Source organism: Hipposideros armiger, unplaced genomic scaffold (genome assembly GCF_001890085.2).
Source record: "Hipposideros armiger isolate ML-2016 unplaced genomic scaffold, ASM189008v1 scaffold_148, whole genome shotgun sequence".
Taxonomy (NCBI): Eukaryota; Metazoa; Chordata; class Mammalia; order Chiroptera; family Hipposideridae; genus Hipposideros; species Hipposideros armiger.
This window is the reverse complement of record NW_017731498.1, coordinates 2,665,393-2,681,987: the sequence shown is the minus strand read 5'-3', so window position 1 is coordinate 2,681,987 and position 16,595 is coordinate 2,665,393. Positions and strand designations below refer to the sequence as shown.

The 16,595-nt window shown below is 35.0% G+C and overlaps 1 protein-coding gene across 1 annotated transcript in view; it reads left to right on the top strand.

Annotated features, from left to right (window-relative positions):
- The window catches only part of RB1 (RB transcriptional corepressor 1), a 153,181-nt gene that overhangs the window by 26,546 nt on the left and 110,040 nt on the right, over positions 1-16,595 (top strand). The window contains exons 3-4 of the mRNA XM_019650855.1: positions 5,833-5,948; positions 8,295-8,414. Of these exons, the coding sequence (XP_019506400.1) occupies positions 5,833-5,948; positions 8,295-8,414 (236 nt within the window). The remainder of the gene's footprint in view (positions 1-5,832; positions 5,949-8,294; positions 8,415-16,595) is intronic.

The window sequence follows — 16,595 nt, the reverse complement described above, 5'->3', positions numbered from 1 at the left end:
GTTCGACTACCGCATGGGATGGTGGCATGGGATGGTGGCTAATCCCATCCACAATTAAGACTGAACTCAGCACCTTTAGTTGAGCGGCACAACTGGACTTGGAGCTGAGCTTGCTGCACCCTCCACAACTAAAGATTGAAGGACAACAACTTGGCTGTTCCCCTCCCCCAATGCCCCAACACTGTTCCCCTCCCACAATTCCCCAATAAAATCTTTTTAAAAAATTAAAAAAAAGAAACGCTCAAGTTTAGATTTTAGGTCTGTGACATACACAGGCTGTGTTGAGCAAATCTCAACTCCCTAGTCTTTAATTTCTTAATCTGCACAATGAGAGTTGAATCAGATGACCTTTCAGACTGAAAAAAATTTGAATCAAACTGAAATAAAAAGAAGAACAAAATGTATAAAGCTATATTGTAGGTGGAAAGTAGATCAATGGAACAGAACAGAGAATCCAGAAATAGAATCCACACATATGTAGTCAGTGTTTGCACAAAGAGGTGCAAAGGCAATTCAGTAGAAGAGGGATATTCCTTTCAGCAAATGATGCTGGAGCAATTGGACATCTATTTAAAAAAAATGAACTTCAATCCCTGCCTTGCACTATTTATAAAAATTCACTCAAATGGATCATAGATCTAAACTCATAGAAGGTGACATAGAAGAAAATCTTTATGATTATGACCTTGTGTTAGGCAGAGATTTCATAGATAATACCACCGAAAGCATGATCCATAAAAGAAAAGAATTAATAAATTGAGCCTCATCAAAATTAAAAACCTACTCTCTTTGAAATATCCTATTTAAGAAAATTTAAGACAAGCCACATGAAATTTTTGTGAAACACATACCTGTTAAAGGGTTTGAGTCCAGAATATATAAATAATGCTTACAGCTTAATAAGACCACCAAACTGAAGAGAAAATTGGCAGAAGATTTGAAAAGACCCTTCACCAAAGAAGAGATTTGGATGTTCAGTGAGATTTGAAAAAATACTCAATGCCATTAGTCCTTGGGAAAATGTACTACTACACACCTATTAGAATAGCTATAAAACAAACAAACAAACACTAAATGCTGGTGAGGATGTGAAACAAATGGTACTCTCATTCATTGCTGGTGGAAATGCAAAATGGTGCAACTACATTGGAAAAAAATTTGTCCGTTTCTTATAAACTTAAACTTAGGTTTAACAGAACTTAGCCATTTCCCAACTAGGTATTTGCCCAAGAGCAATGAAAACATCTACTAGTAGTTGGATATTTGGGGTTAGTAGCCTTGTTCATAACAATGTATTCAGCTGTTGGAATGGATCAACAAATTGTAGCATATTCATACAATAGAGTGCTACTCAGCAATTAAAAGAAATAAATGCCAATAAATGCAACAATATGGATGAGTCCTCAGAGGCATTATTCTAAGTGAAAGAAGCCAGACAAAAAAGGCTACAGACCATATAACTCCATTTGTATGACATTCTGCAAAAGGAATTGAAATTAGATCAGTGGTTGCCAGGGGCTAGGGGTCAAAAAACCCTCTTTCTTAAAAACAGCAACAAGAGCAACACACACACACACACACACACACACACACACACACACACACACACACACCCTCACCCTCCAGTATTCCCAATGATGGCTATTTATGGTATGGAGAAAGTTAGATAGTGGATGGTATTAAGACAGATGTGGTATAGTGGGGCGAACACTAGAGTCACTGGAAATAGTAAAGCTGCTGATAGTTAACTAATTCAATGGGTTCAATGCTGGGCAACATGCTGATTACTTAAGGGCATCCTCACTTAGTTTTCATGGTAACCCTGTGATTAGACTCTGTTAACATCCCCATTTTAGTAGAAACAGGTTTAATTAGATTTAAGAAAGTCACCCTGAAATCTAATTAAATATTTGAACTGTTGAGTGACCCAAAATCCATGTTCTTAATGTAAATAATAGAGTGTAAATCCAAGGAAGACAGGGAATTTGTTTTTGTTTCTGGTTTCACCACTGTATCCCCAGTCATAACATGGCAGTTGCATAATGAATATTTCTTGAAAAATTATTAGAGATCTTAAGTTTCGGAAGATATAAAAGAATATAAATTAGAAGATGTAAAGAAACCTATATAAAGATATGATTTTTAAATGATTGTAAATTTGGTGGTTACACTGATGTTTTTCATTTAGGCATTCACCATATCAAATGACTGTGTTAAATTGTGTTCACAGTGTGTCCTAATAAAATCAGCTGTTTTTGGGGCCGGCTGAGTGGCACATTGGTTAAGAGCTGGCTTGGGACGCCAGAGGGCCCCGGTTCGGATCCCACATATGAGGGCCAGTGACACTGCCCTCTACAGCTAAGATGCTGAACAACAGCTCAACCTGGAGCTGGGCTACTGTGAGTTGCCGGCGACGGCGTAGGCTGCAGCCCCTGCTGCAGTGGGTTGCCATTGGCTACCGTGTGTAGCCAGCAGCCAGCAGGAGTGGCCAGCAGCCGCAGTGAGTGGCCATCCAGAAGCCTGTGACCGGGGAAGAGCGCAATAATGGTGCCAACTTGGGCCAGTGAAGCAACGTCCTCCACAACTAGACTGAAGAACAAAAGGACAGCAACTTGTCTGTTCCCCTCACCCAATTCCCCAATAATCTTAAAAATCTTAAAAAAAAAAAATTGGAGAACGGCAGCTTTCACGAAAAAAAAAATCAGCTGTTTTAAAAAGTGTGAGCAAAATGGTTATAATGTAGGATTTTGTAGTTGATTCTAAATCTGCATGGCTTTGTAAATTTTTCCCTCTAGCATATCTTGGTGTCATCCAGGTATGAGATCAGATCAAGTGAATGTTACTGGTTATAACTAAAATGCAAGCCCTTTCTAAACATTTACATGTGTTTTACATATAAAATCTTATATACTTTATATAATATATGACATATACAATCTTAAATACTTTGAGAAATTTTACTTCTAAGACTCTCCTAATTGGAAACTGGTCATTTCCTTTGCATTGATAAGCAAAAATATTTGCTGGTGAAGTAATCATCCAATTTTATAACATTGATCTCATCTGTAATCTGGTTCCCTCTAAAGAACTTAGTCCAAGGGCTGGCCGAGTGACTTAGTTGGTTAAGAGCTCACTCAAGAGTTTGAGCTCTGAGCAACAGCAGTTCAATGCCCGGCCCGAGCTGAGCTGCCAGCTGAGCTGCAACAGGTGGTAGGATTGCTCAGCTAAAAAAAAAAAAAGAGCTAAGTCCAGTAGTTGATTAAAATATTTGATATTTAGTAGTCTGAAGTTTAGAAGGAACTTTTATTTTTTCTTCCCTCGATAAATGTGTATGAAGAAAAAACACTTTGTCTAAGTATAGAGTTAATTGGAATGTACCTAGAACAACAGCAGCAGCAGCAGCAACAACAACAACAAGTTTTATAAATTATCTAATATAAAGCTCACACATTTTGCTTATAGGAAAGCTCCTCAGGTCCTAAAAAATCAGAACTTATTCATGCAATGTTTCATTTAGGCATTTTATCATTTCAAGTGAACTTGTGTTGAATTGTATTGGCTATATCCTAATAAAATTTGCTGTTAAAAAAATGAATAAACAACATATTCAATTGTAACAACTTTAGTTACTTCATTTCCCAACCTTTAAAAGAGTAAAAAATAAACTAGAGTTGTTGAAAGGCGACACATTGAGAGCAGTTAGGTTTAACATGCCTGAGAGCAAACAAGCAAACCAAAATCAACATAAGTAAGCATAAAAATTCATAAATTTTTTATGAAACAAGCCACCTTTTGTATCTCTGTAGTTTCTGAGAAATTGACCATATTAATATAAATGCATGTACAAAAGTTGATGTTCATTCCCTTTATTAAAATACAGTAAAACCTTGGATTGCGAGTAACTTGGTTTGCGAGTGTTCCACAAGACGAGCAAACATTTCTGTGAGGTTGGTGCGAAGGTAGTAGTGATAGAAATAAAACCCGCTATTACTTTCACACCAACCTAATAATACATTTTAACTTGGTAAACATGCAATGTCTTGCAATATGTGTAGTTTGTTTTTGGAACAAATTATGCTCACAAACCGAGGCATTAATCTATATACTTAATAGTCACTATAACAATCAAACAACGTATGTATACTTTATATGTTCAGTTTCAGAAATAGTATGTAATATAGTTTCAAAATCTAATTTATTGAAGTATAATTTACATATACCAAAATTAACCAATTTTAAGTGAATAGTTCAATAAGTTTTGACAAATGTGTTTAACCATGTAAGTACCACCATTAAGATATAAAAAATTTTGATTTCTCTAGAAAGTCCTCTCATTCTGCTTTGTAGTCATTCCCCAATACCCCTACCCTTGTCCCCAGGCTAGCCACTTTGTAACATTAAAGATTAGTTTTGCCTTTCTAGAATTTCGTATGAAAGGAATCACACAGTATGTACCCTTTTGTGCCTGGCTGGTTTTTCTCAGTGTAATAATTCTGTGATTTGTCTCTGTTGTTTTTATTAATAATTTTTTTATTGTTGAATACTATTTTATTGTATGGACATACCATAACATATTCACCTGTTTTTGGATATTGGGTGGTTTCAAGTTTTTGGTTTTTATGAATGGAGCTGCTATTAACATTCTTGTACAAAGTTTCCATTTCTCTTGGGTATAAATATCTGGGAGTGAAATTGCTAAGTGTTATGGAAAGTATACACTTAACTTTATAATAACTTGCCAAACTTGTTTTCCAGAATGGTTGTACCATTTTACATTTTCACTAGCAATATTTGAGTGTTCAGTGCTCTACATCCTCATCAGCCCTTGATAGTCAGTCTTTTTCATTTTAACTATTCTAGTCAGTGTATAGTTGTAATATAAGTTTTAAAATGTTACTTCCCAAGTAGCTAAAATTAAGGAAAAGAAGAATCATTGATAAATCTTTCATTATCCATAAATTTAATAATCTAGAACAATTCTTTTCCTAAAGCTTTTATATAATTGAGATTTCAAAACAATGTAAAATGTATCACAAACTTTTCAGCTTTATTGTAACCTCCAATTAAGAGTAAACAAATAATTCCAGTTGAGAATCAGATAATTTGGTATTTCTTTTATTTTCAGTTTAATATAATTCAAATATTATCAACAAAACTGAAAATATTTAAACAGTGATATACATTTTTGGGTGGAGTGAAGTATGTATTCTAATGATGAAAAATCTAATGATAATGATAGCCGTTACTCATTATATGCTAGGCATTATGCTAAGGGCTTTATTTACATAATCTCATTTAATTCTTACAAAGTGATGTATGTATTATTTTTATTTTACAAAGAAGGCAATTTATGGCTCTGAGAGATACGAACTCCATAAAGTTAAAAAATACTTGAATCAGTAGATTGATAAAAGAATGAGTGAATTAAAGCAAAGGAAGGATAAGAAGAAAGTGGGCTTGTTTTTTAAACAATTTATATTACGAACTCTAAAATCTTTTAACTTGACTTTGATGACATTGGATTATTGAAAAATGAAAATATTTACTTGAAAGAACTGACTGACCCCTAAATTTTCCACAGTAAGTTATAATTTAACTTTTAGATCTCTCTAGTAATTTTTTTGCCTTACAATATAAAATTTAAGTGTTTGTTATTTGTGTAGAATTAAATGCTCTCCATTATAAAGTTTTAAAAGCAAATTTAATTTATTATGCTGAATAATAAAAAAAATGTACGTATAACACAATTTTAACACAGTGTTCAATGTGTGAATGATTTAATGAAATACTTGAACCTTTTCTTTTTTTTTTCCTTTTTTTTTTTGTATCCAGGAAGATTATATTCAAAAGAAAAAGGAACTATGGGGCATCTGTATCTTTATTGCAGCAGTTGACCTAGATGAGATGCCGTTCACTTTTACTGAGCTACAGAAAAACATAGAGACCAGGTAAAATTTCTTACATCAATATTGGCCTTTGCCATTAAAGAAAATGACTTCTGAACTTTACTTTTAAAAAACATTAGGGAATTAGTGGGAAATGTTAAAATTAAATAAAACATAACTTAGGTCAAATAGTGAACTGTCATTCTCTCATGGAGCCCTTAATGAAAGCATATTTACAATGCACTCTCTTTAAAAATGTAGCAATTTGTGTCCTGGGAAATTTTTTATCGTGTCTGTAATTATCTGTAAACTTTATTAATTGTAGTTGTTGATAAGTGAACAGAAAAAGCAAGGATTTATAAAGTAGGCCTATTATATATTAAAACCTTTATAAACCTAGCTTGAGTATCTTAAAGGAATTTAGTTAAGAATTATTAAAGTTTAAGATTGTTTAATATAAAAACTGTTATATACTTTTTGAGACTATATTCAGTTGAATACCCATTACAATACTTGCCCCCCAAATTACTTAATGTTTGTTGTCGACCTTATAAGAGGAGTTTACTAATTTGTTTCCAATAACTCATGAACTTCATCTTAAGAAGACTCCTGAGACTTCCAGTCATTTCATTTGCAGCATATTTATGGAATGTCACAGTACATAGTTTTACCAAAAAGATAATAGTATATCTTCTTGGATAAAGCCATCTATAATTAAACATAATTGGTGTTTTATTTAAATGAGATAAATTTGCATTTTTGAGCAATGTTTTTTTTTTTTTTACTACCTCTATATAAAATGTGGAAACATAGTGCTTATATATGCATATTTAACCTATTGAATTAGAATTGATTTATCTCTTAGCGTTTTCACAGTTTAACTTTATTAATTAAAATCACTAAATCATTAAATATATAAGTAAATTTCCACATTTACTTATTTATTCATTCAGGAAATGTTCTAGTGGTGTAAGAAGATTGGAAAAAATATAAATGTTTTGGTTAAGATAGACTGAGTTTAAATCTGGGCTCTATTGTTTTATAAACTATATGACTTGGAGCAGGTTGATGAGCCTTATTAAGTCTCAGGTTCATCTATGAAGTGAAAATTATTAGTTTCTTCAGAGAATTATGAGAATTAAATAACTTACAATGAATAGAGAAGTAAAAGTTCATAGTCAGTGCCTGCAACACCATAGGCACTGATGAAATATTAATCTCTTTCCTTCTGTAGCCCGCCCCTCCGTCAATGCCCTAACACCCCCCTCCCACCCCCACTCTCCAAAAAAAAGGAAGGAAAGAAAACTTACACAATTGTTAGGCATTATGACACTGTGCTAGGTTCTAATAATATAGAGGTGAGAAATAGTCTCTGACCTCAAGAAATTCCACTGGAGAATGTAAAATGAAACAGATAGCTGCAATACAATGTTATATAGCTATTCATAGACGACTAAATAAATATGACAGAGAAAGGCTATCACATCTTTTATTTATAAAATGAAAGAATTTTCCTGGCAAAGCTTTTCCTAAACTTTTTTTCCTGAGTATTCATAGAGCAACACTGATTTATACATTGGGCATGTCGTAAATAATCTCTCTACAATAAATATAGTAATGTATTTGGTACAACTGTTTCATAGGCATCTTTCAGTGTTTTGATAACTATCCAGGAATGTTATCTGGATCATTGCTTCTTCAACATGTTCTGGTGAAGGACTGGTGTTTTTTATTTCCAATATGTCATGAACTGGTATTTTAAAAATATAATATAAATCAATTACTAGGAAAATGAAACAGGACCAAATTTATTATTAGATTTATCAGGTATAAAATTAGGGTCTAATTGCCTTAAAGTTTTTAAATACTTACTGTCAATTTCTGTACTTATTTAATTATGGACTGGTAACCAACAGTTCACCGACCAGTATCAAGCCATGGAAGGTGGTTACATTCAGGGGAATTGATTGAATGAGTAAGTAAAATAAAGATAAATGGATTCCAGGTTTCTCAGTGTCAAAGAAGAATTGTGAACATGGAAAAGAAAACACTGGAATGCACCAGGTGGTTTTGTGTTGGAATTGGATAAATGCATGTGGACTTATAGAACATATAGATACAGAAATAAATATATATGTATATGTCTGTCATAACCCTTCCTTTTTTAATATTCTTGATGATAAAATAGATATAGGCAAAAGTATATAGGGGTATATAAGGTTGAAGACTAGTAGATTTTTTTCCTCTTCAAATTCTAGTACAATGAAAAAAGTAGTTACTTCCAAAGGAAGTAATAGTGATTTGGTGTAGAGCTAATAATCTTTTGAAATGAAATGTCTATGCTTTGAAAATTAAATAAAATGAATTTTTAAAATTATGATTCACTTTTTTCTATTCTTTCCTTTGTAGTGTCTATAAATTCTTTGACTTACTAAAAGAAATTGATACCAGTACCAAAGTTGATAATGCTATGTCAAGACTATTGAAGAAGTATGATGTATTGTGTGCACTTTACAGCAAATTAGAAAGGTAAAGTAAAAATTTAATTAGGATTATACCCTAATTTTTCATGTAATTGTTCATGATTAGATTCCATCTGGGAACTAGGACATATTTAGTAAAGTTATTAAGTATTACCCCTTAAAATTGACCCCTTTGCTGCTGGCTTCATATTAATTCTTAGCTTTCTTATCCAATCATATGCATTCTTTCATGTTTCCATTTGTTTTAACAAACTTTAAACTTTCCACTTTAGCCTTCTCTGCAAGAAGACTTCTAGTTATGAATGGAAGAGTGACCTAAATTTAAACTTCTTCCTAATGGTGTTATTTAGTTTAGAAAGAGAAAACATATTGGCAATGGAAGGTGTATGTAACCTGTGCTACCAAGCCATGATTGTTCTCAGTGGTGTTTTAGAAGACCTTTTGTTACTGTTCAACTGGGAGAATGATAAGCTTGGGTTAAGTTTTTTAAACACACTTTTAATGCAAGTCCCCACTCCTAGTGTTACAGTCCTTAATTTAGCATGTGACTGTTACTGTGTTCATTTTGAGACTCATTTCATTTGGGTAAGAGAATATGAAAGTTAATGTTTCAAGAAAATAAGGAGTTGTAAATGGAGAAGGGAAAGAGAGGCATGTCCTTAAATATTCTGGGGAGAATGAGTATGGAGATAGAGCTGGAAAGAAGCATCTTCTCAGAAGGATGCTTCTGTTTTTCCTTTTCTGCTTTTTAGTTGGTATGTCACTAAAACTTCAGAGGTGTGTGATGGAGGATGAGAAAAGTGGAGAGAAAACTCAAAGATTGGCCCTAGAGATATTTGGAGGAACTTTCCTTGCTCCTTGTTTTTAATTGTAATGTGGTAGCATTGGTTACCATCATTTTAGTTTGTCCTTTCTTGTGTAGAGTGGAAACTCTTTGCACAAGAAAAAGGGAATTTTTTTATTATTAAAAAAATAAATTATTTGCATAAAGAATGTGAATTAATTGTAGAATACTTGGAAAACACAGAACGACATAAATAAGAAATTATGAATCACTCCTAATTTTAACACTGAAAGTAATCAGTGTTTCTTTTCTTTGGATATTGTTTTACATAGAGTAGATCGATCATATTATATATATAAATTTTTATTTATTTTTTAACCTAACAGAGACTTTCTAAATGATTTCTGTCCCTTAAATTTGTTTATAACCTTTTATTTCATATCTTGGAGCTTCTCCTAAGAATATTGTCCTAAATACAAAAAAATTTTAGAGATTTTTATCACAATATTATTTAGACAACTGAAAAATTGGAAACAACCTATTTATGCACAACTGAAGTAAAGAATAAAATATAAATATAATCTAAATGTTTAAATATAAAATAAAATTTGATGAGGAATAATAGCATTATGGAAAAATGTTTCTAATGTTAAATAAATAGAACAGGTTATACTATAACTACAGAAGGAAGAAACCCGGACACTAATGCATTAAATCAAATGACTGGAAAGAAGTGTACCAAAATGTTAACCGAGGTTTTGTATGAGTAGCTAGTGTTACCTGTATAAGAAATGAAGCAAAACCTTCTCTAAGCCAATATTTAAGAAAAATCTATTCTGTAAAGACTGGTATCTCAAAACCTATCCTTAGATTATTTCTAGATACAGAATTTTAATGAGAATGATTTGGAGTGCAATCCTGATTTTTTTTTTCCTGCTGTGAAAATTTTAACTGGATATTTCTAGGTTTTTTTCTGCCCTGCTGTTTGATATCAGAAATCTACTTGGATATTTGTTTGTGTTTTACCTCTTTCCTTTACTCATCACGTTTTCTAGTGATGAATCATTTATGATTCCCTTGGGAACTAAGGGCAAGTTACAAAAGGAAGAAAGTGGATTATTGTATGGAGAATTCTGAAGTTTTTAGGTTTTTTTCTATCTCCCATCCCCTTTATTTTTCCTTTAGTCCAGTGTAAACACTGTTATTGCAGATTAGTAAATAAGATATGAAGTCAGAGTTCACAAGAATTTTCATTAAAGCAGTTGGCTGGTATGGTGCCCTACCCAAAAAAGGGAAACCCTAGTAGAGCTTAATGTTGAAAAGAATGGAATCTTTTGAGTTACACAGATTTGGATTCTTGTCTGGGCATCAACATGTACTGTGTGATCTTGGACAAGTGAGTTATCTAACTTTAGTGCTCAGTTTTCTAATGTGTAAGTCGAGTTGATAATAGTACTTACTCTGTTAGGTTTTTTATTTATTTTAAATAATTTTTTTCAATTACAGCTAATATACAATATTAATATTATATTAGTTTCAACCATACAGTGTAGTGGTTAGACATTTATATAACTTACAAAGCAATCACCCCAATAAGTCTAGTACCCATTTGACACCATACATAATTTTTATAATATTACTGACTATATCCCTCATGCTGTGCCTTACTTCCCCATGACTGTTTTTATAACTGGCAATTTACACATCTTAATTCCTTCCCCTTTTTCACCCATGCCCCCAACCTCTGCCCCCCACCCCAAATCTGTCAACCATTAAAATGTTCTCTGTATCAATGAGTTTGCTTCTGTTTTGTTTATTTTGTTTTTTAGATTACACATACGAAGTGAAATCCCATGGCGTTTGTCTTTCTCTATCTGACCCATTCCATTTAGCATAATACCCATTGGTTCCACCCATGTTGTTGCAGATGGCAAGATTGCATTCTTTTTATGGCTGAGTAACATTCCATTATATATATGTACCACTTTATTTTTACTTTTTTCTCAACTGAGCCATCCTGCCACCTGTTGGCAGCTCAGCGGCAGCTCAGCTCCGGCCAGGAATCGAACCGCTTTTGCTCAGAGCTCGTACTCTTGAGCGAGCTCTTAACAAGCTGAGCCACTTGGCCGGCCCTATATGTACCACTTCTTTATCCATCATCTATTGATGGACACTTAGATTGCTTCCATATCTTGACGATTGTAAATAATGCTGCCATGAACATAGAGATGATAAATTTTTTGGAATTAGTGTTTTGGGTTTCTTTGTATAAATACCCAGAAATGTATTTGCTGGGTTCTACTTTGTCTCCTGTTATAGCTTTTGTTTTTTTAAGTCTTACTTTGTCTGGTAAGTATTGCTACCACAGCTTTTTTTTTTATTTCCACTTCCGTGAAATAATCTTTTTCCATTTATTTAATTTTAGTCTGTCTGTCTTTTGATCTGAAGTGAATATCTTGCAGGAAGCATATGTATGAGTTTTGTTTTCTTCTTTCTTTTTCTTTTTTTTTTTTAAAGGCAAATTAAATCAGTTTTAATTAAAAAAAACCCTCCTCCTGAAATAAAGCACTCTGTTCATAAGCACATTCTACCAAGCCTTTAGGAAATTTACAATTTTTATCTACATTACTTGTCTCAATAAAAATGAAGTCTTGAAAGAAAATATAGTCAAGGAGAGCTAAGAAAATAAAATCATAGCCATTCTGACTTGTAAACATGGATCTTCAAAAGTTCTAAAGCAATTATCAGCAAAATAAATCATCATTTGTATACAAAAACACACTGATATGAAATAACATTTAATCTATGAAATGCAAAGATAGTTTCACATCAGAAAACATACCAATTTAGAACAACACATTAAGAGATTAAAGGAAGAAATCATATAATTATCTCAATATATGCAGGAAAAAAATTTAAAAGTTCAATTTATTTGTGATGGTAACTAAGATTAACTAGAAGGGAACAGCCTTTAAGCTGCTAGCTATCTTCTGCTTGCATGTTCGGAGCCCTTCTCCACCCTTCTCCCTTTGACTCTGTGCCCCGGGAGCCTGGAGTTTACATCCATAGGCTGCCTTGCCCACTGGTTTCCAGTTGCCATTAGACAGTGGGGAACCCCAGATCAGAGGAGGACAAACAGGTGGAAGAATCAGCTTCTCCGGCCTCCCTGGAGCAAAGGTCCCGTTTTGGTGTGCGTCCACCCAAACTGGCGAAGCTGAGTCTATCGAGCCCGCTGTAATCCTTGGTTCTTTTGAAGGAATTTTTGTGCGCAGATAGTTATTCTAATTGATGTTTCTCGGGGGAGGAAAGTCACTAGAAATTCCTACACCGTTATTTTGCTGACATCACTCCTATCTTGAAGGTAGGCAATATATCCTTTAACCTTGTTTCCCTTTTGCAAGAGTGCTTTGGATAGCTTCCTTGCTTTCTCATATGAAATTTAAAACCTGCTTATCAAATTTTGCAAAAAAGGTGGTGGGATTTTGATTGCAATTGCAATTAATCCATATGTCGACTAGGATAATGGGCAATTTATTCACACAATTTCTCTCTCTGTTTATTTAGATCTTTGATTTCCCTCAGTAATGTGCTTTAGTATTATACATAAAAACTTGCATTTTTAAATATATCTTCAATATTTTTTGTTAAACTTATTTCTTTTTTTTGTTTAAATTATTTTTTATTGTGAAATACACATATTTTAGAATTAGTTTCAGCTGTACAACACAGTGCAATAGTTATACTTTTTACCCCTTGAGGTGACAACCCCCTCCCCCAATTCACCGCCCCACTTCCCCCCCCAATATCATACATATCTATTACAGTTCCCTTGACTCCACTCCCACACTATACTCCACGTCCCATGACTATACATATATGTGTGTGTGTGTGTGTGTGTGTGTGTGTGTGTGTGTGTATTCACTTATAGTTGACATACAACATTATACAACATCAGCTTCAGGTGTACAGTGCAGTGATCAAGCTTCTACCCCATCCATGATGCGGTCTCCCAGCAAGACATGTGACCATCTGACACCCTACAAAATATTTACAACATTATTAATTATATTCCTCGAACTGTCTTCCATGTCCCTGTGGCAATATTGTAGTTACATATTTATGCTGTCTAATCCCTTCCCCTTCTCCCTCATCCCCTCCCTCTCCAAACTAGCAGCCATCAGTTGTTCCTTTATATCTCTGAGACCACTTCTGTTTACTTTGCTCGTTCATTCAGTTTTTAGATTCCACATATAAGTGAAATCATATGGTATTTGTCTTTCTCTGACTGAGTTTTGTTTTCTGATCCATTTAGCCACCCTATGTGTTTTGATTGGAGAACTTTATCTATTTACATTTAAAGTAATTATTGATAGGTTTGTAGTTATTGCCATTTTATTATTCATATTTTCTACCTTGTTTTCTTCTTAAAGAAGTCCCTTTAACATCTCTTGTAATGCTGATTTGGTGGTAATGAACTGCTTTAGTTGTTTCTTGTCTGGGAAGCACTTTATCTGTCCTTTGATTCTAAATGCTAGCTTTGCTGGGTAGAGTAATTTTGATTGTAGGCCCTTGCTTTTTATCACTTTGAATATTTCGTGCCAATCTCTCTGGCCTGCAAAGTTTCTGTTGAGAAATCTGTTAACAGTCTTATGGGAGTTCCTAGTATGTAACCAACTGCTTTTTTTTTTTGCTGCTTTTAAGATTGTCTCTTTGTCTTAACCCTTGGCATTTTTATTATGATGTGTCTTGGCGTGTGCCTCTTTGGGTTTATCTTGTCAGGGACTCTCTGCACTTTTCAGGCCTGTATATTTATTTCCTTTGCGAGGTTTGGGAGGTTTTCCATCATGATTTCTTCAAAAGGTGTTCAATTTCTTTCTCTCTACTTTTGGTACCCCTATGATGTGAATGTTGGTATGTTTGATGTTCTCCCAGAGGCCCCTTAAACTGTCCTTATTTTTCTGGATTCTTTTTTCTTTTTGCTGTTCTGTTTGGGCGTTTTCTGCTACCTTATGTTTGAAATCACTGATTCAGTCCTTTGCTTCATCTAATCTGTTGATTCCCTCTAATGGATTCTTTATTCCAGTTATTGTATTCTTCATTTCTGATTGGTTCTTTTTTATGTTTTCCATCTCCATATTTATGTTCCCTGTCTCTTTGTTGAAGTTCTTACTGAGATCTTTGAGCATCTTTATAATCAGTGTTTTGAACTCTGCATCTGGTAGATTGCTTGTCTCCATTTTGTTTAGTCCTTTTTCTGGAGTTTTGTCCTGTTCTTTCATTTGGGTCATATCTGTTTGCTTCCTCATTTTGGCTGCCTCCCTGTGTTTGTTTCTATTTGTAAAGTAGAGTTGCTATATTTCTTGGTCTTACTAGAGTGGTCTTATGTAGTAGGTGTCCTGTCCCAGTAGCACAGTCTCCCTGGTAGCCTGAGCCAGGTGATCCAAATGTGTCCCTTCTGTGGGTTGTTTGTACCCTCCTATTGTAGTTGGTTCTTGATTGCTTTTGGCACGTCAGTGGGAGGGCATGACCCTCAGGCTGATTGGCTGTGAGGACTGGCTGTGGCTACTGTAGAGAAGCTGTTATATAGGGTTTTACCACCTGGAGCAAGATTCATATTAGTGGGTATCTGGTGCCTGCCAAGTCCACCCTTTGGGTATGTCATTTTTGGAGATGGTTGGGTGGTGCTCTGGTGTGTGGTCTGAAACTTGTTACCAAGTGTGTTGGTTCTGGGACCTCTTGGGATTGTCTCTGGTGTAGACCAAGGTCAGCCACTGCATGTACCCTGCCCAGGGCCATCTGGTATGAGCTATAAAGTAATCTGCAGATGGTTGCTGTTTGTGCTGATCTTGGACTTGCCAGGTAGAAGGCTAAGCTGTAAACAGTGCCTGGCTGCCCCTAGTGCCTGGCTTGAGGCCTCTTAGGAAGAGGTACATGGCAAACTGAAGCCTGGCGCTGCTTGTTTGGGATTTGTAAACCTTTGAGACATTTTAGGCAAGTTTGCAGCACAAGCTAAGCCAGGCCATTTGTATGGAAAAGCCACTGGAAGTGCTTTGGGTGGGCCCACGGTTGGGTGGAGTGGGGTCTCAGGGAATCACCACAGCGGGGCAAATGGTGTTAGCCAGGTTGGTGGAGACTCAGACTTGGTTCCCACCTGTGTCTGCAGGCTGGGTTGGGGGAGGGCTCCATGAAGAAACAGTGGCTTCTGCCAGCACTTCTGTCTGGGAGAAAGCTGCCCTTCCAGCCCTTGCCCTGAAGCCAGATAATTCAGTTCCTCCCCGTATGTCCCTGCTGCTTTTAGAGCTGTTGTCCCAGCACTGGGGATTAGAGTGAGTGAGTCATCAGCGAGTACATTTGTGTACATGCCCTTTAATAGGAATGCCGGGGACTCCAGCAGCCCTCCATCTCACTCAGCTAGAATCTCCAATAGTTTTCACAGCCAGAAATTATGGGGACTTCTCTTCCTGGCAGTGGAACCCTGGGCTGGAGTGCCTGATGTGGGGCTGGGACCTCTCACTCCTCAGGGAGTCCTTTGAAGCTGAGGTATTCTTCCCAATTTTTAATCACCACACATGGGTGTGGGGCCAGCCCATTCCACATCACCACCCCTCCTTACCAGTCTTGATGTGGCTGCTTCTGTATTCCTTGGTTATATGATTTCTGTTCAGCTAGACTTCAGGCGATTCTCAGTGATGGTTGTTCTGTAATTTAATTGTAATTTTGATGTGGTTATGGGGAGAGATAAGCACAGCATTTACCTCCTCTGCCATCTTGACCAGAAGTCCCTGTTAGGTTTTTGTTTGTTTGTTTTCTTTTTTTTTCATTTTTGTTCTTAATTTAGGTTTTTTAATGTAGTAAATGAAATAATGCATAGACAATGCTGAGTCCAGTACCCAGAATAAGCATAGTAAGCTTTCCATGATTGTTAGTTTTTAAAACAAAATTTTCTTGCCAAATTTGGGGAAATCTGCATCCCACATGCCCCCCTTAAAGAATCAATTGACATAGGCAACCTCAGGTTCTTAGAAGTCCCATATAATAAAATCTGTTGAATATGTAGAGCTCAGAATTTTCTAAATTTATTAGACTACTAATATATATTTATATGTGTTTAACATCAATTAAAATCTTCTGCAAGTAGTTTTGTGGAATATACTTTAAGAAATTTTAGGCTGTCAGCAATTGCAAATAAATTAAGAAACTACAGTAAGCATTTTTTTTATTGTTAGTTTCAGGTGTACAGAACAATGAAATAGTTATCCTTTTCACCCTCAAAGAGTAACAATCCCCCTCCCCCCATGTATTGCCCTCTCACCCCCGATATCATGCTTATCTATTACAATTCCATTGATTCCAATCCCCCTCTCTATTCCATGTCCCGAGATAGAATATATATATAATTATAGTTGACATACAGTCTTATTCAACATCAGTTTCAGAAATACA